The sequence below is a fragment of the Artibeus jamaicensis genome, unplaced genomic scaffold, assembly GCF_021234435.1.
Source record: "Artibeus jamaicensis isolate MK-2021 breed Jamaican fruit bat unplaced genomic scaffold, CSHL_Jam_final scaffold_847, whole genome shotgun sequence".
Lineage (NCBI taxonomy): Eukaryota > Metazoa > Chordata > Mammalia > Chiroptera > Phyllostomidae > Artibeus > Artibeus jamaicensis.
The window spans coordinates 19,599,412-19,622,517 of NW_026522057.1; the positions used below are offsets into that span (position 1 = coordinate 19,599,412).

General features: G+C 54.4%; 1 protein-coding gene across 1 annotated transcript; it reads right to left on the reverse strand.

Annotated features, from left to right (window-relative positions):
• Positions 1-19,147: 19,147 nt before the first annotated feature.
• Positions 19,148-22,234, reverse strand: FAM43B (family with sequence similarity 43 member B). Its single transcript, XM_037140064.2, has 2 exons — positions 21,857-22,234; positions 19,148-21,717 (listed from the first exon to the last, which is right to left on the reverse strand). Exon 2 carries the CDS (start codon positions 21,071-21,073, stop codon positions 20,087-20,089), a length of 987 nt encoding a protein of 328 aa, XP_036995959.2. The 5' UTR covers positions 21,074-21,717; positions 21,857-22,234; the 3' UTR covers positions 19,148-20,086.
• Positions 22,235-23,106: the final 872 nt, after the last annotated feature.

Here is a 23,106-nt window from a genome sequence, read left to right on the forward strand (position 1 = left end):
CTTCACTGAGGGGAGGAATGAAGCGAAAGGGCAGAACTGGGGCAGCTACACTGGTTCCTTGAGTCAGGAAGTGAGACCAAGCTACTTCTCTATTTTCACCCATTATTCTTCCAATTCATCTCTGTCACAACCCCGAATGAAAAGGCATTTTAGCTGGAGGGAACCTCTGAGGTCATCTCTCAGGCAAAACAAACAGTGGGTTGGTGATAAATGAGTTTGTGTCCTGGCTTTACCACGTTCCACGTGTACAACTGCCCAGGTTACTTGACCTCCCTGTCTCAGTTTCCTCCTGTCTACGGTGGGGATGTGTTGGGAACCTCTCTGCCTGGTTTCAGGAGTTGTAACCGCCCCCCATGGCTAAGGCTGAGTGAGCGACCTCCGGAATGCGAGCCACTAAGGAGACAAAGCTTATCTCCCTGCTGGCAGTGCTGCCCCTGCTTCATCCATCTCTGCCCCCAACGCTTGGTTGGTTAGTCAGTGACAGGTAAGACCCCTCAGGGGGGGGGGGGCAACCTAAGCCAGACACGATCACTTGGGAGGCCCTCAAGGAAGTCCTGAGTGGGGGTGCTGCGACAAAGAGGGAGTGATGGACCCTCGCCCCCCAGCTATTCTGACATAACCTGAGTCCCCATTTCCGTCTGGGAGAAGCGCTTCCTGGCTCTAATCCACTTAAGCCTAAAAACCTATGATGGGGAGGGCAGTGCAGCTCTCTGCAGGCCAGAGTGGTTCCAGATGATCAGGCCTAAGAAAGAATATGTAAAATCCTGTGGAACCTGCTTTGTTTAGAATGTTCTCATTTAAATGATTAAGAGTCCCAGCAAGAAGTTTGTTCCTCAAAGTTTTATGGCTCTTTAGCTATCTGACCCTGACTGAGAATAAGCCCTCCTAGTTCTTTGAATGCTATCTATTGTTTGATCCTTACCTGTATTTTTGTGCAAAATGAACCCAGTAAAAGCCCATTGAGGAAAAGGCCCTTGGTCTTTCTTCTGTGCGAGACTGACCACCTTTCCTCCCCAAGCACATCATGTCTTGGCAGTATTATTTTCATCCGTGGCAGATGGGGGGATTTGCAGGCAAAGTTGCCCCCACACCTTGGCATACAACAGACCCTACTTTGCATTCCAGTTCCACCATAAGTTGGCCACATGACCTTGGGAAGTCGATGCCACCTCTCGAAGTCACAGTTTTCCCCTTCTTTCCAGTGGACACACTAGGGGCATCTTGCAGAGTTGTCATGAGGACCAAATGAGATGATGTGTGTTCAGTGATGGTGACCCTGGGACATCAGGACATGAGCACTGGATTCTGTGAATCCAGAATCGGATTATGGTCCTTCAGTGACTCGGCTAGGATTACCCAGGAAGAGCAGGACACCAGTTAGGGTGTCCAGAAGCATCCAAACGTGCCCAGACTCCCAGCAAGCAGGAGTGAATTGGTGGTTTCTCTGAGGGCTCGGGTAGGGGTGGAGAAGGGGAAGGGAGGAGGGCAGTGGGCTGGGGAACAAGAGGCAACATCTCGGTGTCCTGTATGCTGACACCTCTGTATTCTGCAGCCTGGCCCTCTTGGCCTCGGCCTGGAGCTCTCAGCCACATGGAGACTAGGCTGGGCCTCCGTAGAGCTGGGCCAGTTGGCTTTACTTCCTCCCCCACTCCCAACCCTACCCCCTTCTTTACATACATCAAGGGGAAGGAAGCAGCTGGCTCCTCCCAGTACTGTTGCATTTTCTTCTTGTGCCTGTACCTTCGGCATCTAGACTGGCTTCCTGGATCTGAGGCAGGGCTGGCAGGGGATTTCCCCCCCCCGCCCCCCATCCCTGCACTACCCAGGCTTCCCAAAGGCCCTTCCCCCAAAGCTGCAGGAGAAGAGGTGAAGGATGTCCTGGGACTGTGTGTGCCCAATCGATGTGGGAATAATTCTAAAGCTTTTGGGGACCAAGTATAATGACAACTGAGAAGAGGATTGTAGGGCCCTGCTGGCCTGCCAGGCGTGTGAGACAACTCCACAAGCAGCCTGCTCCTGCTCCCTGGCCTGGTCTTGACCCACACCAGTTCAGCCCCGCCCCGCCCAGGCCTTGAGCTAGACTCCTTGGCTCCACAGTGTTTGGAGAACTTGGGTCACTTCCAGGCTAAGAGCTCCTTGGCCCTCAGCCCCTTCAGAGCTCTTTCCCTGAACATGATCATAAACAGGGACAATGCCATTGCAAACCCAGCATATGGAGCTTGACAGACAGCAGCACTTCTAGAATTCTTGCAGAAGGGGCCTGGGCCATGAATAGGAGGGAGAGCAAGCCTGGAAACTTGCTTAAAGCTAAGTTATTGATGAATAATAGTAACAACATTTTCTGAACATGCTTTAATCTCCACTCTGTAGAAAGTTAAGAAATTCATTGCACAACTCCAAGAACGGGAATTTCCAAGGAGGGGGTCTGAGTGGTGGTGGAGATTGTCAAGGCCACAAAGCCCTCCCTGCCCCCGCACCCCCCACCCCAGGCCTTCCCTCTGTGAGGAGAACCACCCAGAGTCCCCGTGTCAGGGCTCAGACACCACTCATTTGCTTACTCATTCAATGAACAGTTACTCAGAATAACAGCTCCCTCGTATTTAGGTCATTCCGTAAGCAGGGACTGTGCTAAATGCATGATTTGAATGATTTCATGTAGTCTTCACCCTAAGGTAGATACTGACAATACCACTGCCCATATTTTACTGAGAACCCTTCATGATGAGAACCCTTGGGCTCCTGGCAGTCAGAAGTGGGTCTCAAGCCCGAGGTGTTTGCCTCTGTCTGAGTCCTGGGCTCTTGCCTGTCCCAGAACGTGTGAGAAGCTGGCATAATGGACATTCGAGGGATGTGGGCCTTGGCACAGACTAAGCCCTGCAGACCCTCTTGTTACCAGCTGGGCACCTAGGCAAGTCAGCACGTCACTCTGTACCCCTGTTCCTCATTTATATAATGGGACAGCACTAACCCGACCGTGGTGGCTCATGGTGACAAGAGTTTTATTCTGCTCAGGAGGGTTTCCATTTCTTTTGTTTTGGCTTCTCGAAGGGAGAACTTCTGGTGGGCTGCCAATCACTGTGCTTCACTCCCTGTTGGGTACTGGCTTCTGACACAAAATGGCCAGTCAGAGAGTTCACTTCTCTGCTGAGTTAGTGAGAGTGTTGGTTTTCCCCATTGTGGTTGCTACGTTAAGAGGATGTGCCTGTTGCTGAAAGCTAGCTGGTGCTCTGGGCGAGGAGAGGGGCCTGCTTGCAAAATGAAGCTAGGTAGAGAGAGGCAGAGACGAGAGGCAAAGAACCCTGATTTCTCTGAGTATCTGGATCCAGCCATTCCTGAAGGCACACTTCTAGACTTTCCTTTAATTGGTCCAATGCATTCACTTCCCGCTTAAACTTGTTTGAGTTTTGTTTCTGTGGCATCTAGAGGAACACACTACTTCCTAGGATAGTTGTAAAAATCAAGTGAAATAATATATGTAAAGCTCAGTGACTGGCAGGTGGTAAGTGTTCAGCACTTGTTAGCTCATGTCATAATGAGTACTCTGAGCCAGGCCCTGTGTGGGTATCTGGTGAATCAGAGGTGAATGAGACTTTCAGGAACTCCAACTAGACAGACTTTCAGGAACTCCAACTAGACAGATAAGTCCATAGACAAGTAGAAAACAACAATGACCTTCAATGTGGTACCAGGTCTGGAGAGGACCAGCCTGCCATCTGGTGGCAGCTTGGTTGCATTGGCTTCCTTTCCTGGTGGAGGCAGCATACATTTGTCCTCCCTGGAGCAAACATTTTTTTTTTTTTTTCCTGACTATGGATTTGCATTCTCTGCCCCGTAGTGCAACCTCATTGGTGGATTTATAAGACACTGAGTGTCTTATTCCCCATCATAGTAGTCCAAATAGCATAATGGCTGACCAGAGACTTCATTTCTCAGCCAAAGAAGTAAATAAATTGGCAGGTGAGCATGCGATTTACTGGTCTTGCCACATACTCTTATCACCAGACTCATTTGTCTTTTGGGGTCGGTGACATGGTCTATCATGAATTGGAAGTGTTGGCCAAAACTTGCCTTATGCTCTGAATCAGAAACCAGTGCAAGGTGATGTTTCTCTTTTCCAGAACCCATGAATCAGGGGATCTTGGGCTGCAGAGCTTACAAAATGCGTGCTCCCCTCCCTGAGACTTTTGGTTCTGCTAATTCAGAGTCAGTGTGTAAAGGAAGAATGTTCCCACCAGGGCACACCCCAGAGGTCCCGCTGGTATGGAAACTGAGAGAGACATCTGGCCATTGCAGGCTCATCGTGCCCTGGACCCACAGAGGAAAAGGGGTGGGGTGGTCCGCTATTGGCTGGAGTGTGCGACTCTGGTTTGCAAGGGGGAAGTAAAATGCACAATGGGAATGGGGAGAAGCGTGTCTCTGGATCCCATGAAACCTTCTGGGCTACTTTCTAATTCCACGGCAATCCAGTGTGAGCAGGACAACCAAGGGTTCAGCTTCCTCCTGAGTGGAGCTCAGGTGATCCCACTGGGTTGAGGCCCTGGCCACATGAGGTTCTTTCTAAAGACAAAGGGAAAACGAAAAGGCTAGTTGAGGAAAGCTCCTATAGATGCCTCATGACCTGTGGCAGAAATGAGAATGCTAGCCCTTATCTTGCTACATCATGCGTGTATACATTGACGGTGCTAACTGTGCCTCTCTCTTCCTCTCCCACTCGTATAGGGTGGTCCGTTGCTGGCAAACGTTATGATTTGAGTGCATGGATCACAGAATATCAGGATGGGGTTGAGATTAGAGAAGAAGTGACCATCAGCCAGACTCCCAGGGGTAAGAGCTGAATGGAGTAACTGTGGGGCTTTGGGTTTTTTTGTTTTTGAGAAAAGGATAAGAATGTTCTTGTTTCATTGAGATACATTTGCAGCAGGTTGCACAATAACATGTTGTGGCTGCTTTGGGAGGTTTAAGAGCGAAAGCAGGATGGGTGAGGATGTTGAAGGACTAAGGAGTGAACTGTGGCAAGTATTGGAGACCACGCCTACTCAGCACCCCTCCAAACCTCCCTCCATCATAACTGCTTCTGCTTTAGAGGCTAGACGGCTAGACTCTCTTGCAGCTAGGATTTCCACGTTACCTGGCTTCTGCCAGGAATGTGCAGCAGAACCAGCAAGGGCAGGTAGAACCGAGTGTCGGGAGGAGATGGCCATGTGGCTCTTCTGGAGGCATGGTGCTGGAGACGTTTCGGTTCTCGCAGGCAGCTGTGGCGGAAGCCCTAGTGCCGAAAGCCCTGGTGCCAGATCCAACCCGAGTTTGTTGGTGCTGAGCAGGCGTGTCAACTGCTCCCCACTCTGGCAGCTTTCCTGACTACAAGTTGGACAGGGAGCTTCCCGAGTCAGCAGTGGTGGCAGCTGTGGAAGAAGTTCCCCTGCAGGCAAGTGTCACAGTGGCATTGGGGGTTATTCCTGGAATAGAGCCTGCCTCTCACCCCTCCTAAGGAATATGAAACCTACCGAGTTACCTTTTAAACCTGCCAGGTGGGATATTTTCTCTGCAGTGGAACCCTGACTAATTCATGGTATTTTATTTCTTTGTCTTGCCCCACTCTGTTTAAAATTCAGACATACTCGACGTACGGTGTGCTGTTAGTTTCGGGTATATAACGTAATGATTGGATTTTGTATATACTTCGAAATGATCACGGCAGTAAGTCTAGTTAACATCTACTGCCACACAGAGGTAACAATATTTTTTTGTGGTGAGAGCTTTTAAGATCTATTCTCTTAGCCACTTTCAAAAATGCAATACAGTTTTATTAACTACAGTCACCATGCAGTACATCACACCCCCAGGACTTGTTGGGTTTTTCTCTCTCTTTTTTTTTTAAGATTGTATTTATTCACTTTTAGAGAGAGGAAGGGAGGGAGAAAGAGGGAGAGAAGCATTGGTGTGTGGTTGCCTCTTGAGCACCCTCTGCCTGGGGACCTGCCTACAACCCAAGCACATGCCCCAACCAGGATCGAACCGGTGACCCCTCGGTTCGCAGGCTGGCGCTCAATCCACTGAGCCGCACCAGCCAGGGCCCAGGAGTGTGTACCTTTTTATTCCCTGTGCCCACTCTGCCCACCTCCCCCTGCATCTGGCCGTCACCGGTCTGTTCTCTGTATCTGCGAGTTCACGGTGCCTGGCTGTCCCTCACTCCATCACCATGCTCTGGTGAGACGGTTGAAATGTTTAGCAGTGTTCAAGTTCAGCCACTTCTCCCCACCTTCCCCACCACAGCCTTGGTCAAGGTCCCCGGCTGGACCTCTGACTTGTTCTCCTGCTTCCTCTCTCATTCCCTCCTCCCATTCTGTCCTTTCAAAGGCAGTCTGAGTGAGCTCCTGAGAACACCAACATTCCAGAAGCTTCCACCACTTAGAATGGAAACCAAAGTCTCCACCAGGACTCAGGTGGCCCTGCCCACCTCTGTGGCCTGCTGCCCCACCAGCGTGCCCTCAGCCGCCGCCGGCTGCAGCAAACCTGCCGAGTTTGTTCTCACCAGCGGGCCTTCCCCAAGGCTGCCCTCTCTCCTGGGCCTCGCTCCCTCGGGTCCCCAGCCGGCACCTCCTCTGAGAGCCTGTCCTGACGGCCCCTCCCCAGCACGCTCTCCCCTTACCCTGCCCGCTTTCCTGCAGAGACCCGTTAGCACCAGCCGATAACATTAGTTACGGGCTTCATTGTCTGTCTGTCTGTCTGTCTGGTATCCTGGGCACCTAGACCCGCGCCCGGCACACAGCAGAGGGTAAGTGAAGCACAGGTGGAAGGGAGGGAGGAGGCCCCCAAAGTGCAGTTCAGGGCAAACTCGGGGACTCCAGAAAAGACCTGAACGAGATCCCTAACAGAATTGCCCTCTGGGGCACTTGACCTTAAATAACGCCCTGTCGGAGTCACCTGATCCGCCTGACATTCCTTTCTTCCCCCACTTTAGGGTAGTCGGGCGAAAGTCCACCCCTTGCGTCCCCGGGGCTGCAGCCACGGCAGGCAGATTGGAGGTGACCTCCCAGAATTCCCTCGTATCAGTTCACTTCACACTTGAGTAACTGAAGAAGCCAACAGGAAGGGCTCCCAAAACAAAGAAACTTGGCTCCAAATTATATGATCATAATGATAACTAGATTCTGTTGAGCTGTTACGTTGAGCCGAATGAGATTTCAAGTGCTCACTGTGCATTTTCTCATTCAACCCTCAGAAACAAACACCCCTTGAGGTCACTGTATCTGTTACCTGTGGCTGCGTACAAACCGCCTTAAACTGAGTGGTTTTGCTCACAATTCCTGACTCAGCTGGACCAGGCCCCGAATCCACTGCAGACGAGAGGGTTATTTCTCTGGACAAGAGGCCACTCTGACCTTGTCACCTGTGCCCCGTGCCAGCCTCATGCCCAGGGCAGGCCGGCCCAGTCCACTTTTCCATGCAGAGCTTGACTGGTCTTCACGTAAAAACACAGGAGGGAGCCTGGTTCCTTCTCCCCGGTTTTGAGGGACACATATAGCAATGACTTCAGTGTCCACACCATAGAGCCGTCCAGCTTCTGTAGCCTTCCTGTCCTCATTGTCACGGGGAGGGGACAAAGCCTGAAGGTGTAAAGAGACTTCGCCGAGGTCGCCCAGTGTTCCAGGGACCAAGAAGTCCCGGCCAGTGCCCCACTCACAGGCAGCAGGAATGCCCGTGGGTAGCAGAGTGGGCAGCCAGGGCCCCAGGTGATGAGAAGAGGTGACTTGGGGCAGGGAGGAGAGATGAGGGGGGACACCCTGAGCTCCAGGTGGAAACACGCAGTGGGGGCGAAGTGGAGAGCAAGCGGGGAGGCAGCAGGGAGAGGTGGCGACCTGAGCGGTCTAGGGGAGGGTTCAGAGAGGGGCTCTGCTCCTGGCTTTGAGGGTGAGAGAAGAACATCATCCTAACTTGTCACACGAGTGCTTTTAAATCTTACAGGACCCCTACCCTGTCCACAGCCTCTGGGAAGCTGGCAGCCAGCCTGCCTTCAGGATCCAGGGCCACCAGCCTCTGCAGCCCTGAGGCAGCAAATGTTCTGCCAGGTGTGGACGATGCGTGCATTGCTGGACCAGCGGTCAGGAGACTTGGGCTCCATCAAGGAAAATCTTATTTATTACTTATTTTGAGAGAGTGGGGAAGGGAGGGAGATAGGGAGAGAAACATCAATTGGTTGCCTCTCATACGCTCTCAGCTGGGGACCTGGCCTGCAACCCAGGCATATACCCTGACCAGGAACCGAACTGGTGACCTTTCTGCCCACAGGCCACACCAGCCAGGGCTCCATCAGGTAAAATCTTCACTGAGCACCTGTTGCGTGCCCAGCACTGCCCTCAGCAGGCAAAGGGCCTGTCCCATGGAGCTTCTATTCCAATGGGGGAGAAGGCTGTCAAACAGTAAACAGTCACATCATCAGGATGGCTTCAGATGATGACGAGCAGGGTGCAGTGAACAGGCAGAGTGATGGGGCAGCTGAGACTAGTTTGCACTGTGGGCAGCGGGCGAGGAAACAAGGAGGGCCTCTCTGAAGAGGGGACATCTGAGCTGAGATCCGGGTGTGAGAAGGAGGCAGCCGTGCATAAATCTGAAGGAGGCATGGTCCCTGCCCAGGAAATGGCGAGTGCAAAGGCCCTGAGGTGGAAACGAGATGGGAGTGTTTGGGGAGCCTGCCTGGTGAGAGGGTAGAACGCAGAGGATAAAAAGAGCCTCCCTCCTTTTGCCTTTAATTCTCTGCGGGATTTGAATACCGCTCATCTCGTTTCATCCCTAAATTTTGGGCATCTCTGAGCTTAAATAAACCTCTCTTGGACCTGTTATTTTAACAGCTTTTGTACGGAGGAGAGGACGTCGGTCTGGGAGTCTGAAGATCTAAATTATAGCCCCAGATTTTCCAGTAGCGAGCAGCGTGACCTTGGACAAATCTCCCTTTTTATCAGTAAACCAGGGACTGGACCGGAAGTCTCAGGGCACTTCCAGCTGGGACGCCTGGCACTGGGAGTTCACGGGGCTCTTCTTGAGCCTGTTTGCTTTCAGCCCACATCTGGATGAGCTCAGCGTGCACCTGCTCTTCCTTCCAGGTGGCGTGGCCTGGAGCTCTCACGCAGTGGGCATTTATCGGGTGCTTTTAAAAACACAAGACAGGACTTCCGGCCAAGATGGAGGTGTAGGTAGACACACTGTGCCTCCTCACACAGCCAAAAGAAGGACAACAATTTAAAAACAAGAAACAAACAGAACTGACAACCAAGGAGTTAAAGAAGACACATTCATCCAGACCGGTAGGAGGGGTGGAGTTGGGCAGCCGAGCAGAGAGGGCTCTCAGCAAAGTGGCAGCTGGACCGGGGCGGGCAGGGCGGTGGCTGGGGGAGCAGGTGAGGTGGCGGATTGCAGAGCGGGGTGCACAAGGCTGCAGCTCGCCTGGAAGACTGGCAAGGCAGAGGATTGTGGACTGGGTGGTCCCACATTCCCGTGCAGATAAACCAGGAGAAACAACTGGGGAGCAGGATAGACGGCACAACCTAGGGTCCCAGCTTGGGGAAATAAAGCCTCAAACCACCAATTAAAAACACCTGTGGGGGTTGAAGTGCCGAGAGAAACTCCCAGACTCACAGGAGAGTTTGTTGGAGAGACCCACAGGGTCCTAGAACGTACACAAGCTCACCCACCCAGGAATCGGCACCAGAAGGGCCCGGTTTGGTTGTGGGAAGTGGGGATAGTGACTGAAATCCGGCAGAGAGCAGAGCAAGAGCTATTGTTCCCTCTGGGACCCCTTTCCACATACAGTGGCACAACCCAGTGACGTGGGTTGCCCCGCCCTGGTGAACAGCTAAGGCTTTGCCCCTCACTACGTAACAGGTGCATCAAGACAAAAAAAAAAGGCCCAAATGAAAGAAAAGATCAACGCTCCAGAAAAAAATACAACTAAGTGACGAAGAGATAGCCAACCTATCAGATGCACAATTCAAAACACAGGTAATCGGGATGCTCACGGAATGAAGGCTGCACCAAGTGAAATGAAGAAAAATGTACGGGGAACCAATAGTGATGGGAAGGAAACTGGGACTTAAATCAATGGAGTGGACCAGAAGGAAGAAAGAAACAACCAAACAGAAAAGAATGAAGCAATAAGAATTCAAAAAAATGAGGAGAGGCTTAGGAACCTCCAGGGCATCTTTAAATGTTCCAACATCTGAATTATAGGGGTACCAGAAGGAGAAGAGGAAGAGCAAGAAATTAAAAATTTACTTGAACTAAAAATAAAGGAGAACTTCCCCAATCTGGCAAAGGAAATAGACTTCCAGGAAGTCTAGGAAGCTCAGAGAGTCCCAAAGAAGTTGGACCCAAGGAGGAACACGCCAAGGCACATCATTACATTGCCCAAGATTAAAATTAAGGAGAGAATCCTAGAAGCAGCAAGAGAAAAGGGAACAGTTACCTACAAAGGAATTCCCATAAGACTGTCGGCTGATTTCTCAAGAGACCTTACAGACAAGAAGGGGCTGGAAAGAAGTATTCCAAGTCATGAAAGGCAAGGACCTACATCCAAGATTGCTCTATCCAGCAAAGCTTTCATTTAGAATGGAAGGGCAATAAAGTGCTTCTCGGATAAGGCCAAATTCAAGGAGTTCATCATCACCAAGCCCCTATTACATGAAGCGTTAAAGGGACTTATTTAAGAAAAAAAGATAAAAAATATAAACAGTAAAATGACAGCAAACTCACAATCATTAACAACCACACCTTAAATAGAAACAAGAGCAAACTAAGCGAACAACTAGAACAGGAACAGAACCACAGAAATGGAGATCCCATGGAGGGTTATCAACAGAAGGGGGGAAGGTACAGAGAATAAGTAGCATAGATGGTAGGGAGAAAATAAAAAGGGGGAGGGTAAGAACAGTATGGGAATGGACACGCTGAAGAAGTTATAAGTATGACCCATGGCCACGAACTAAAGGGAGGGGAATGTGGGTGGGAGGGGGTGTGCAGGGTGGAGGGGAGTGAAGGGGGGGAAAGTGGGACAACTGTAATAGTACAATCAATAAAATATATTCAAACAACCCCCCCCCCCACACACACACAAGAGAGGCCTGGCTGGAGTGGCTCAGTGGATTGAGTGCTGGCCTGCGAACCGAAAGGTCACTGGTTCAATTCTCAGTCAGGACACATACCTGGGTTGTGGCCAGGTCCCCAGCCATAAGAGGGCATGCAAGAGGCAACTAATCGATGTTTCTCTGGCATATATATATTTTTAATTTTATTTAGTTATTTTTCAAGTACAGTTTTTCGTCTATTTCTCCCATCCCAGCCCCCCCCCACCCCGTCTCCCCCCTCCCTCCCATTCCCCCCCCCCCAGTCCTCATCCCTGTGTCTTTCATACTTGTTCCTCAAAATCCCTCCCCATTTTCCCCTTAACTTCCCTTCCTTCTCCCCTCTGGTCGCTGCCTACTTGTTCTCTATTTCAGTGTCTTTGTTTTTATTCTGTTTGCTTGTTTGTTTTGTTGTTTAGCTTCCTGTTAAAGGTGAGATCATATGGTATTTGTCTTTCAATGCCTGGCCTATTTCACTCAGCATGATGCTTTCCAGTTCCATCCACGTTGTTGCAAAGGGTAGTAGTTCCTTCTTTCTCTCTGCTGCATAGAATTCCATTGTGTATATGTATCACAATTTTTTGATCCATTCATTTATTGACAGGCACCTAGGTTGCTTCCAACTCTTGGCTATTGTAAATTGTGCTGCTATGAACATTGTGGTGCATAGGTTCTTTGATATTGATGTTCTCTGGCATATTGATATTTCTCTTCCTCTCTTTCTCCCTCCCTTCCCCTCTCTCTAAAAAAATAAATAAATAAAGTCTTTATAGAAAACACAGGCCAGCCGGAGCATACGTGACCAGGCGATGGTCAGACACACTGTGCAGCTACTGAGAGAAGAAAGAGTGAGGTTTACGTCTACTGAGCTGGGCGGCCGGCAGCACGGGATGTAAGTGAGAGTAAAGCCAGGTGCAGAATGTGTTTGAGGACTCCAGCTGTGTCAAACCAAACGACAAATCTGTGTGTGTGTGTGGGGGGGGGTTAGTTTATTTCACAAGTGAGGAGACAGGAGGGAGAGAATAAACCCTGGTCCCTAACTCTAGTTACCCAGAGTGTGTGGCTGCCGAGGAGCTGGGGGGCAAGGGAACAGAGGGCAATTAGGGAAGAGTATTCATTTTTCCTTGTATCTTTGTTGTTTCACCGGTTGCAGATAAAAATGTGTTGCTTTCATAATCTTGGAAGAAAAAATTCAGTACATCTCTTAGGAGTCAAACTGCCAGGGGTCCCTCCTTGCAGACAGATACCTTCTGCTCCTGACAACAGTCCTGCTCTTGGGCAACACTCCACCCCGAGGTTAGTCGGCCCGTGTGTGCTTCCCTGAAGGTCAGCAGGAGACGTCCCAGGGCCCACGTGGCCTCTCTGGCCTGTCAATCTGTGGAATTTGGCAAAGGGGTTGATGTGATGGAGGCCCCTGAGTTTTTGGCCCTTCGAAGACTGAGTGAGCGAGTGCCCACTTTGATCTTATTGAAAGGCTGCTGAATGGTCACCTTGGAGGCCAGCTTCCATTGGCTGGAGACGCACTGGAGCTGTCCAGGGCCTGTGCTTACGCACGGCATCAGCAGTCTGATTCCCTTGCAGGAGCAGCTGCTCTCTCTGGCCTGCTCTTCCCCAGGCCTGCTGTAGCTTCAGAGGCAGCTGCGGCTGCAGGGGTCCTCTGGGCCTCTCTGGCCGGGTCTCTGACTGCAGACAAGATGCACCACTCAATCCCTCCAGCCCACCCTGGGGGTGGTGTGTGTGGGGGTGTGGGGGGCTCATTGTTTGAGCTCCACAAGCTGTTTCCTGGTCATGTCATTCTCTCCTCCAGGAAATCCCTGCAGATGTCTATTTAAAGCTTCCTCTGCTGTCTGCGCTCATTTCCTGGGCAGTGGGCTCCTTCCTCTAAACAGGAGCCCTGAGACCTGGGTAGTATTGAGCTGCCTACCCCCCAGGTCTCTTGTCTTCTTGCTAATAAGGAAGCGGTCTGACCCTTGCTTTTGTACAGTTTGTGATGCTTTTCAAAGCCCTCCTGAATGTCATTCCATGTGAATGGTGCCTTAGAGTAGCCCTGTGTTGCAGGAATGCTGGGCATGTTACATCCACCTAGTAGGGGAAGTGGAGATTTGGAGCCATTAAGTGACTCACCCACATCATCCCAGGATAAAGAAAAGGCAGTTCCAGACTTGGCCTCCAAGATAAGCTGACTCAGCCCGTGCTCCATCATCAGCAGCGTCCCCTCCTCACTGAAGGTCCCCCGAGAAATGGGCTTAGCAGACCACCTTTCATCTGGTGAGCCCAGTCTCAACTGCAGCTGAGTGACCAGGATGGGTTTGTGGTCTGGGGTGATCACCCAGAGGCTGGGCCACCCCGATCAGCGTCACGCTCCTGCACCTGAACGAAGGTTTGGTTAGACTGAAGAGGCGCATGGACTGGGGCACAGAGCCACCTGCTGATCTAAGGCACGGGGGGACAGGTGCTGTGAACAGGGCAGGGAGCCACTCCCTGGACAGGAGACTGGGAAGGTGTGCGAGAGGCAGCCAGGGTGGAAGACCACGTGGCCCAGAGATGGAAAGGGCCTGGGGACTTTTGGATCTCATGAGCAGGCTGGATGTCCCACAGTTGGGTTCTGTAAAAGACCCTGAAGCTTTTCAATGATTCCTCAACCTTTTCCAGAGCTGGGGGCCTGATGAGCACTGTGATGGCCGGGCCAGGGCTTTCTCAGAGTCAATGGGACAGAAGGTGCAGCTCACACTGACTTGAGCAGAAGGTACAACTTATTGGCTCAATGAACTGAAAACCCCAGGGGCTGACCTGGGTAGGCCTCATCCTGCCCCAGGATGAGATGTCATGGGACTTGGCCTTGCTCTCTCCATGTCCTGCTCTGCTTTTCACTCCGCTGGCCTCTGGGTCCCAGCCCCTTTCCTCATGGTAGCAAGATGGCTGCCAGCAACAGCAGACATACTCACCACCCCTCTGCAACTTCAGCAGAAAGTGAGTGTCTCTCTTCCCAGGAGTTTCAATGACGTCCCAGAATTGAGTTCCACTGGCTCTCACCATGTCCCATGCTCATCCTGGAACCAAGCTCTGGGGCCGAGGAGATGGGATGGGTCAGGCCTGGATCACGTGTCCTCCCCTTGTCCCCTGGAGCCCCGTGTGTGCAGTCAGCTCCGCTAGAACCCTGGGAACCAGGAGTGGGGAACTGTGGGTCACAAGGAGTGTGCAGGTCACTGCAAGCTAGGTGCTGCCACACACAACCCTGCTGTCGGTGGCTAACCCCGTAAAACTTTATTTCTTGCTCCCACTGGTGGCAGGGGTGGGACTCTACCTCCTGTGGCCACCCCGGGACCCAGGCTGGTGCAGGCATTGTCCTCCTCAACTCGAAGCTTCCAAGGACAATCAGCAGGTGGGTGGGAGGATAAAACAAAGTTTACATTCTGCGCAGTCTGGGCCTGGGAATGCCAGTCACATGACCACACCTCAGTGCGGGGGCAAAGGGAGGATTTAGTTGTGTGCCTTGGAGGAAGAGGAAGCAATCTCTACCAAGAAGTTTGGGGGGAGGAAGGGGTGCAGGGTCCCCATAAACGAGGTCCACCTGAGCATCCCAGACCAGCCCGCCTCCTTTAGCCTCGTCGAAGGTTCCAGCGTGAGCAGTGCCGGCCCAGTCTTTCCGGCTGAGGTCTCCTTCATGATGGCTTGAGCTCCAGCTTCTCCTTTAATCCCTCTGCTCACTGTCCCTCCCACTCAAGCTGAGTGGTGATGAAACTCAGTTGTTCTGGGACAGTCAACAAACCCATAGGTGCTTTATGGACAGGCAGGCAGTGGCGCAAAGGGAGAGAGAGGACAGTTCTGGCTCAGAGACTCACCAGATTTGCTCGTCAGTCCCCTCAATCCTCATCAGCCATCCTTCCCTGGGGACAAGCTGGTCCCTAAGCCAGCAGCATCTTCCTTTTCTCCATAGCCTACAGCTAACGGCACACAGGACTGGGGGCCAGGGGGAAGCTGATCCATCAGTCACGAAGGAATGACATCCCGACTTCCTGGAGACCTGGGCTGGGGAGGCCACACGCCAACATTGCAGCTGGCAGCAGCTAATCATTCATTCATTCATTCATTCACTTACCTCTGGGTGCTTTACTGTGTGCCCGGCACTGTGCTGGGTGCTACAATGGAAAGGATATACAAAAAGCATAAGATACTGGCTCTAATCTAGTGTTAGGAGATCAGGCTTAGGTCTGCTGACCAACTGGAGACAAAAATAAGACAACCTGCCGCTGACCCTCTTCCTGTGATTTAGAGATGAACGGACTTCAGGCACATGGCTTCCTGGGGCAGGACCAAGCAACACGCGTGGTGTCTCGGACACAGGCACCCGATGTCCTCACCCCAGAGCTGTCAGTCAGCGGTTCCGGGTGAAATGGTAGAAACGAACGTAACAGTAGCAGCTGCCACGTCCTGGGCGTCTCAAGCGCTGTGCTAAATCAACTGTGCAAACACATCGCCTTACATCATTCTCCCAGTAACTGTGTATGGCCTGGGCTCACTCACCTCTGCCCGTTTTTACAGTTGGAAAACCAAGGCCTTTGGAAGCCTATTCAAAGTTGAATAGCCATCAGGCGGCAGGGCTGGGACCGGCATTCAGGTCTGTCTGAGGCCCAGGCCCAGCCAGGTCGGACCACCTGTGTGTCGGAGCCCGCAGCCATCTGGACCGCCCTGCTGCGGCCCCGCTGCGCAGCTGGAGGCTGGCTGGTCACTGCCAGGAGCTGCTCTGAATTTTGAGTATCAGTCCTATACCGGGGGCTGGACTAGTTCAGGGCATGGGAAGGCCCTGCACTGAGGCTTCGGAATGCCAAACAGGCTCTGCGGACAGAGGCCTTAGCTTCCTCTCCAGCCCACATCTCTTTGGTTATAGATTTTCTCCCGAAGAACAGCCATCTGTCTGAACAGGGTGTCTGAGGATAGCTCTTCAGCATCTCCAGGCAGAAGCTTGGCAGAGGGAGCGCTTCTCCACCCACTTACTTTCCTGTTTCATCATGGCCCTTCCATCTGGCTCATTCATTCACGTATTCATTCAACAATTTATCGTTGAGCACCGACGCTCTGCCCTGCTGCGGTCAAGGTGCTGGAGGGAGCAGGTGAAGGAAGATGGATCACTATGAGGGACAAGACAGTTACATAAAAAGAGTCATCCCAGGTGAAACATGAGGACCACGAGGGAACATCCCATGTGTGTCTGAGAGGAGGGGTCATCCCCAGATTTGGCAGGAGTGGAGAAGGGGCATGTGTTTAGGAAACATTCAAAGAGGTGGAATTTGAGCTGGGCCTTGAAGAGAGGGTAGGGTTTGACAGTGTGTAGCCAAAGGGAAGGACATTCCAGGCCGTGAGAATGGCAGGGGCATAGCCTAGCGGTGGGGGCACAGGGCACTATGTGGCCCACGTGTGGAAGGGAAGCTGGGGAGTCAGGACGGCGCTGCTGGGTGGGCCAGCAGATTTGTCTGTGAGCTGTGCACTGTGGCTGTGAGCTGTGCACTGTGGCTCCGTCACACCAGCCACAGCCTGGCCTTTCTGGAGTCGGATCAAGGGGGCTGGAACTCAGGCCCCACAGGCCCCTGGAAGAGCCTTGACCCCAGGTGGCTGGCCCTGTCGGGGACACACTTCCCACATTGTCCTGTGCTGCCTGTTGTCCTTAGAAAGCCCTCCATCACCACATTCACACCCTCCAGCAGCGCATCTCAGGCCTGGTCAGGCCAAGGGACCGAAACACAACTGGCATCGGGGCTAGAAGGGAGGTTTAGCGAGCACACCACCCATCGATTTAAACTGACAGAGGAATATCTGGCCCGGCCAGCGTGGCTCAGTTGATTGAGTGTCTTCCTGCAAACCCAGAGGTTTGATTTCTGGCCAGGGCACATGCCTGGGTTGCAGGTTCAGCCCCTGGTTGGGGCCCCTACAGAGGTCAACTGGGCGATGTTGCTGTCTTGCGTCAACCCCAGATTCCCCTGTTTCTCTCCCTCTTTCTCCCTCCTGTCCTCTCTAAAGAAATAAAATTAAAAATTAAAAAGAAAAGACATAGCTGTAGGATCCCATCATTCAAAGAGAATCACAGGAACCTCAAAGAGAACACGGAGAAGCTGCTCCAGCGAAAGCAGGTTGGGGGCCCCCCATTCCACCTCCCATCGTTCCCACAGCAGCTCCAAGGGCACCCCCAGGCACTCCGGGATGCAGAGGAACGCAGCCCGAAAACCACTGGTCCGGTGTCCCCCAATTTTCATTTTGCAGGTGGGGGATCTGAAGTCGGGAGAAGAGACGAAGGAGCACCAGACTTCCTGACTGGTGGTTCAGGGCTCTTTTCGATTTTGGTCTAAGATCAGGGAAGAAAACCAAACAAGGGCAGAGGTGGAGGTGGGCGTGGTTTCCTGGCTGTGACGCCCAGGGCCTCGGTGGCTGGAGCAGCCCCAAACACCCGACTCTGTGGCCTGGTGGCAGTTGGCATTGTGCTGTGGCTTGTCTCCTTCTCAATCCACTGGGGGAGGGAAGCTGGACCAGGTCCCCTTCCTACCAGGGAGCGGGGAGTGTGGCGAAGACACAGCAAAATCCTAATCCACAGAGAAGGGCTCTCTGGGTAAAATGGTTGTTCTCCACATGTGCTGGGCATTTTATTATTTACCAAAGCATTTTCAAAGACTGATTCTGTTTAATTCTTACAATCAGCCTGCATGGTAGATGTTCTCCCCATTTTACCAGTGACGAAGGTGAGGCTCAGAGAGGCTGAGTGCGTTGCTCAAGGTCGCACAGGTGGTGAGGAGGCACACAGTCAGTCCCCTCACCCGGGCCTTCTAACTCTGGGTCTACAGAGCATAAGGTGAGCGAGAGAGGGAAGGGGGTGTCTCTGTGTGTGTATTCACGGGTGTGTTTTGGGGGGCTGCCAGAGAAAGTAGGAAACAGGAGCTGAGCCTGGGAGGGTGTCTGTGAACAATTTTATGGAGCTGTTTCTTTAATCACACATGTCTCACTTGAGACCGTAGGAGCCACAAGGAAGGGTCCCCAGGGCCTTGGTGCCTAGTTCAGTGAATATCTGAACTAGCAAATATCTGTGGCATGAACCCAATTAAAGAGGGTATGCTTGTGACCTTGTTTCTGGGTGAGGTTGTCTCAAACACCAGAGGCTGCCTTGCCCACAGCCCATCCTCCCCCTCTCAGCTCTGACCTCTCACCACTTCCTTTCTCCTGCAAATGCGGAGTAGCACCAACACGACCCCTGTCAGTCCGTGAGAGGGAGCCATGACCATGCAGGGCATCCTTGTGCGGTGGGCCCTCCCCACCCGGGAAGTGTGGAGTCAACCCCAGCTTCCCCTTCATAGTCCCCTGACCCTGCCTGGGTTGCACCAGGGAGAAGTGGCAGTGGTACCCTCTGTCCCAGCAGCTCCGGAGACAGAGCGGTCATCACCACTGGCGACTGCAGAGGCTACTCGTCTGGGCCCCGGGATCCATGCCCAGCTCAGCACTGGAATAAAGAAGTTACCCAAGCTCCAGATGCACCGTGTCCCAAAGGTCTGGACAGATGTCCCCAGCTCCTCTGAAGACAATACGTGTTATACGCTGTGTTTCCTCTCAGGCCGGAGGAGACATGCCGTATAACACAGGTGTTGACACACACAGAAGTCTTCTCGAAGACACGGAGGTGACGAGAAGCCCCCTGCCTAGTGCTGTCTTCCTGCCGAGTGTCCCAGAGACACGTGCATCTGAGTGCCCAGGAGGGAGAGACGCTCTGGGAGGCCGAGGCCGACAGTCGGCACTCCTCCGGGCCTGACACTCGTGACTTGCGGACCAGGCACCTGCTACTGTCTGGTTCCCTGAAGTTAAGGGAACAGCTTCCTGGCAGCAGCCCTCCTACCACCCCCCACCCCCACCCCCATCCTGAGAGTTGACGCCAGCTGCTAACAGGCCTCTTCCCGGGGTCTTCTCCTTTCTTTCAGGGCTCTGACGATAATCTTCCACCCCCAGCAGGCCTGGCATCAAGCACAGGAAGGATGACGCGGCTGAAAAAGCAGGTCCACTTTATTTACAATGACCAATTGGTGACACAGAGATCTTTGGGCTTTTTGTGGCCTTGCTGACAGACACCCGGGCGGGGCCCACCCCTCTGCTGGGGTGATGCACCCTCCTTCCTCGTCCTGCTTGGAGACCCAGCTGCTGTGGGGACCTTCCCACTCTGACAAACCTCAACTTGGGGCCACCCCTCCTGTGTCCTCTTTCTGGGTAGTCAGTGTCCCCAAGCACCTGACAAAGGTCCTCCTTACCTCCGCTGGAGGCCCTGTCTGGGTCCTGGCTGTGGGGCACCACACAGCTCTGTCTGCACACAGGGGTTGGATGAACAGTCCTGTGTGGGTGCCAGGGCTTGGTGCAGAGTGGTCACCCACCACCCCCGCCTTCTCCGGAGGCAGAACAGTGAAGTCCCAGGAGTCCTCCAAGGGCTAGAGAGGACAGGCACTGGGCCTTTCCTTGTGTGTACGGCAGCAGACAGCTCCCACCGCGGGCCTGGCCTCAGCTCTCCAGGGCCGCTATTCTTCCCCTACAGGAAGGTCTCGCCAGGATGGGTCTCATCCCAGAGAGAAAGACTAGACTGGCCAAGGTCCAAGGCCACCCCCCTGAATGTCTAGAAACTTCTCCTCCCTTCTCTTGAGAGGATGTTTTGGGTTTACCAGAGAGACTTGGTGTAAAGCGTAGGAGGCAATTCCACAAGGGAGGGCGCCCAGAAACTCCGGATGGGGGGGGGAGGCGAAAACTGAACACTTCTCCCCCCAGTTTGTCCCCCGATAATCAAGGGCGAGTGAGGCATCACCCTGAGCCTGGATGAGGCGCAGAGCAGACAACAATGGAGACCACAAGGGAGGCAACGGCGGGGGACCAGGGAGGAGCCAAGCGGGCAGGGCCGGGGTGGAGGCTGGAAGTCAGGCCGGTGGGGTCTGGGGCCGCGAGTCCTGCTGCCTCCGCTCTCAGCGCGCCTGGCCCGCCCGCTCCCTCGGGCCCGCCTTCCAGCGGCGGGGCTGTGCGGGCAGCGGAGGCGCTGGGGCACCCCGCAGGCTGCAGGTCCTCAGCTCCCGGGTCAGGCTGAGCACCTCGGGCCTCTCGGACTGGGGAGCTTCTTCCTGGCGCTCCTCCGTGTCCTGGTCCTCCTCCTCGTCTTCCTCCTGGATGCTGCTGAGGCGCGGGACCCCACGGCCGCGCTCAGAGGGCGGTGGTCGGTAGGCGCACTTGGCGTTGAGCAGCCGGCGTAGCGGGGCGCGGGGCACCGAGGCAGCGGCGCCCCCGGCGCGGAGGAGCTGCTGGCGCACGTGGCGCGCGTCGCTCTGGCGCTGCAGGCGCTTGAAGTCGCTGAAGGCCGCCAGCGCGGTCTGGCGGAGCAGGCGGGCGAGGGCGCGCGCCTTGTGCGCCCGCGCCAGCAGCACGGCGTGGCAGCGCAGCACCACGGCCTTGTGGCGCGCTTGGTGGCGATAGACCCAGGCGAAGACGCGTGGGTGGCGCCCGTCCGCTGTGCAGTAGGTGATACGCGGCAGCAGGTAGGCGTGCGTCGGCCTGCGGCCCCCAGAGCCCCCCGCCGCGCCCCGCTCGCACGGCTGCATGCGGATGCCGTGCGGCCCCAGCGTCAGCTTCATCTTGGTGCCCCCGCCCGGCCCGCAGCGCGCCCAGATCTTGCCCACGGCGTCGTCGGTGCAGCCGTCGCCCTTGGCGTGCAGGGTGACGGCGTTGCCCAGGTACCACACCGTGTAGGTAGGGTCTTCCTTGTTGAGTTCCACTTTCTGGCGCCGGCTGCGGAACACTCGGCCCAGGCGCTCCAGCGGCCAGTCGGGCAGCAGGTCTGGACAGGAGCGCAGGAAGCTGGAGAGCAGCGACGTGTAGGCGAGTCCGGGACTCAGGCTCTTCGCCTTGCACTTGGCCTCATCTTCCACCAGCACGAATTTGTCGCGTCTCCAGGGCAGCATCGCAGCGGCGGCCAGGGGGGCTGGGGGCGCCGGGAGCTCGCGGGCGTCTTGGCCAGCAGCCGGGGGAAGGGGAGGGCAAGAAGCCCACGGCCCCGGGGTCGCGAGAAGCTGGCGGCGCCGGAGACAGTCCGTGCCCGGAGATGGCCAGTGACGGTTGGCTTCGCTGATGCCCTGTGCCCAGCCGGGTTGGCAGCCGAGATGTTCGGGCGGCGGCCGGGAGGCCGGGAATAGCTTCCCCCTGGGAGTCGTTCAGCCGTCCGGGAAGCCCGGAGGGGCAGGGGCTGGGCGGGGTGGAGGCGCCCCCAGCCCGAACAGGGGGGATCCCGCGGTCCCCGCCGCCCAGATCGCGGCGTCAGGGAGGTCTCCGGAGCCGGGGCTGGCGGGCGGCTGCTCCGTGGGGTAGACAGAGAGCGCGACTGCGGTGGGGACTCCTTCGGGCGTCGCGGCTCCACCTCCCAGGGCTGGCTGCATCACCGGGTGGGACCGCTAGCTCTCTCGTCCCCTCCCCTCCTCGTCCTCTCTCTCCTCCCCCTCACGGGCTAGCGCTGCTCCTTGCCCGAAACCCAGCACAGGCGCGGTAGACCGGGTTTAATCATTACTGCTGGATCGGTGGGGGTGGCAGGGGCGGTGAAGGTAGGAATCTCCTGAAATGTACGGGAGGGCTTTGCCAATGCAAATTTCTCTGGCCTCGCTGGTGTTCTCCAGTCTCCCCTACCCTCATTAGGGACCCCTCTCCCCTCTTTCTACGACCCCCCCTTTCCGCGCAGCACGACGTGTCCTTACCCCATTTCTAGGAGTGATTTGGGGTGGGTTCCGGATGGGGCTGGCCCGGCTCGTTTTGCCTCTTGTCTGCACCGCAGAAAGCCAGCGGAGGTGGCCTGAGCAGTGCAGTGGAAAAGTACTGTCGCCTGGTGAAGCTTTCTCCCAGGTTCCTCCAAGGTCGTGGGCCAGGAGGCTTCGCCTGAGCCGGGAGGCCGAGTCACTGCTCCTGGGCTGGGGATACCCTCTCCTGGCACCAGGCAGGGAGGGCGTCCTTGGAGGGCGGGGAAACTTCCGCAGCAGTTTGGGGGTCTGTGGGCATAGCAGATGAAAAGCTCCTTCTTTCCCCTTGGCTAGTGTGGCTCACTGGATTGAGCTTTGGCCTGCGCACTGAAAGGTTGCTGGTTCCATTCCCAGTCAGGGCACATGCCTGGGTGCCTCGCAGCTGGGGGCAGCAGAGAGGCAGCGGATTGAAGTTTCTCTCCCTCCCTAAAAATAAGTAAACAAAGAAAAGCTCAAAACTCCTTCTTTCTGTCCATCCTCCAGAGGACATTATCTCTAATCCTCAGGACGTCCTGGCTTCAGTTAAGTGACCTGCCCGAGGTCACAAAGCTGGTAGGAGGTCGAACTAGGGCTCCAGCCAGGTTTGGTGACCCAGGAGTGGACCCTCTGTCTTCTGGGATTCTACCTTATGCTGCAGATGGATGGGGCATTTTCCATCCTCCATGGGGACCTTCCAGTGGGGGATCTTACCAGGGAGAGGTTCTAGTGTGCTGGGAAAGAGACAGTTGTCCCCGAGTGGGACACACCCCCCTTCTCAGGATTTGTTAAGGTCTGTGAGCTCTCACCCCCTTTCCTTGGCCTCAGAACAGGTCATCTGGGGAGTCTCCCAGGCCAGGAATGAGCCTAGAGTCTTGGACCTGGCCACACCAGAACAGGGGACCTCCAAGAGTGGGGACGGTGATGTGCTCCACAGTGGGAGCAGCATTCGGGGCAGGGGGCTTGAGTAGTGAGTGAGTGGGAGGCTTAGGGTCCTCAGGCAATAAAAACAAACAAACAAAAAAACCCTCCAAGAAGGCTGCATCGCTTAATGCTCCTGAAATGACGTGCAAATAAAGAACAAGAAATTACTTAGAATTACAGAATCCTGGATTTGGAGGGGGCCGCACAGATTTCTGGTCCACCGCAGCCGTACTTTATTTTGTTTGCAATATGGAAATGCCGTTAGTGCCTTTTGCTGATTCTAAAAGTAATACGTGCTTGTGGCAACAATT

Excerpts from the sequence above, each read along its gene's own strand:
- FAM43B (XM_037140064.2), bottom strand. The coding sequence starts at position 21,073 with ATGCTGCCCTGGAGACGCGACAAATTCGTGCTGGTGGAAGATGAGGCC.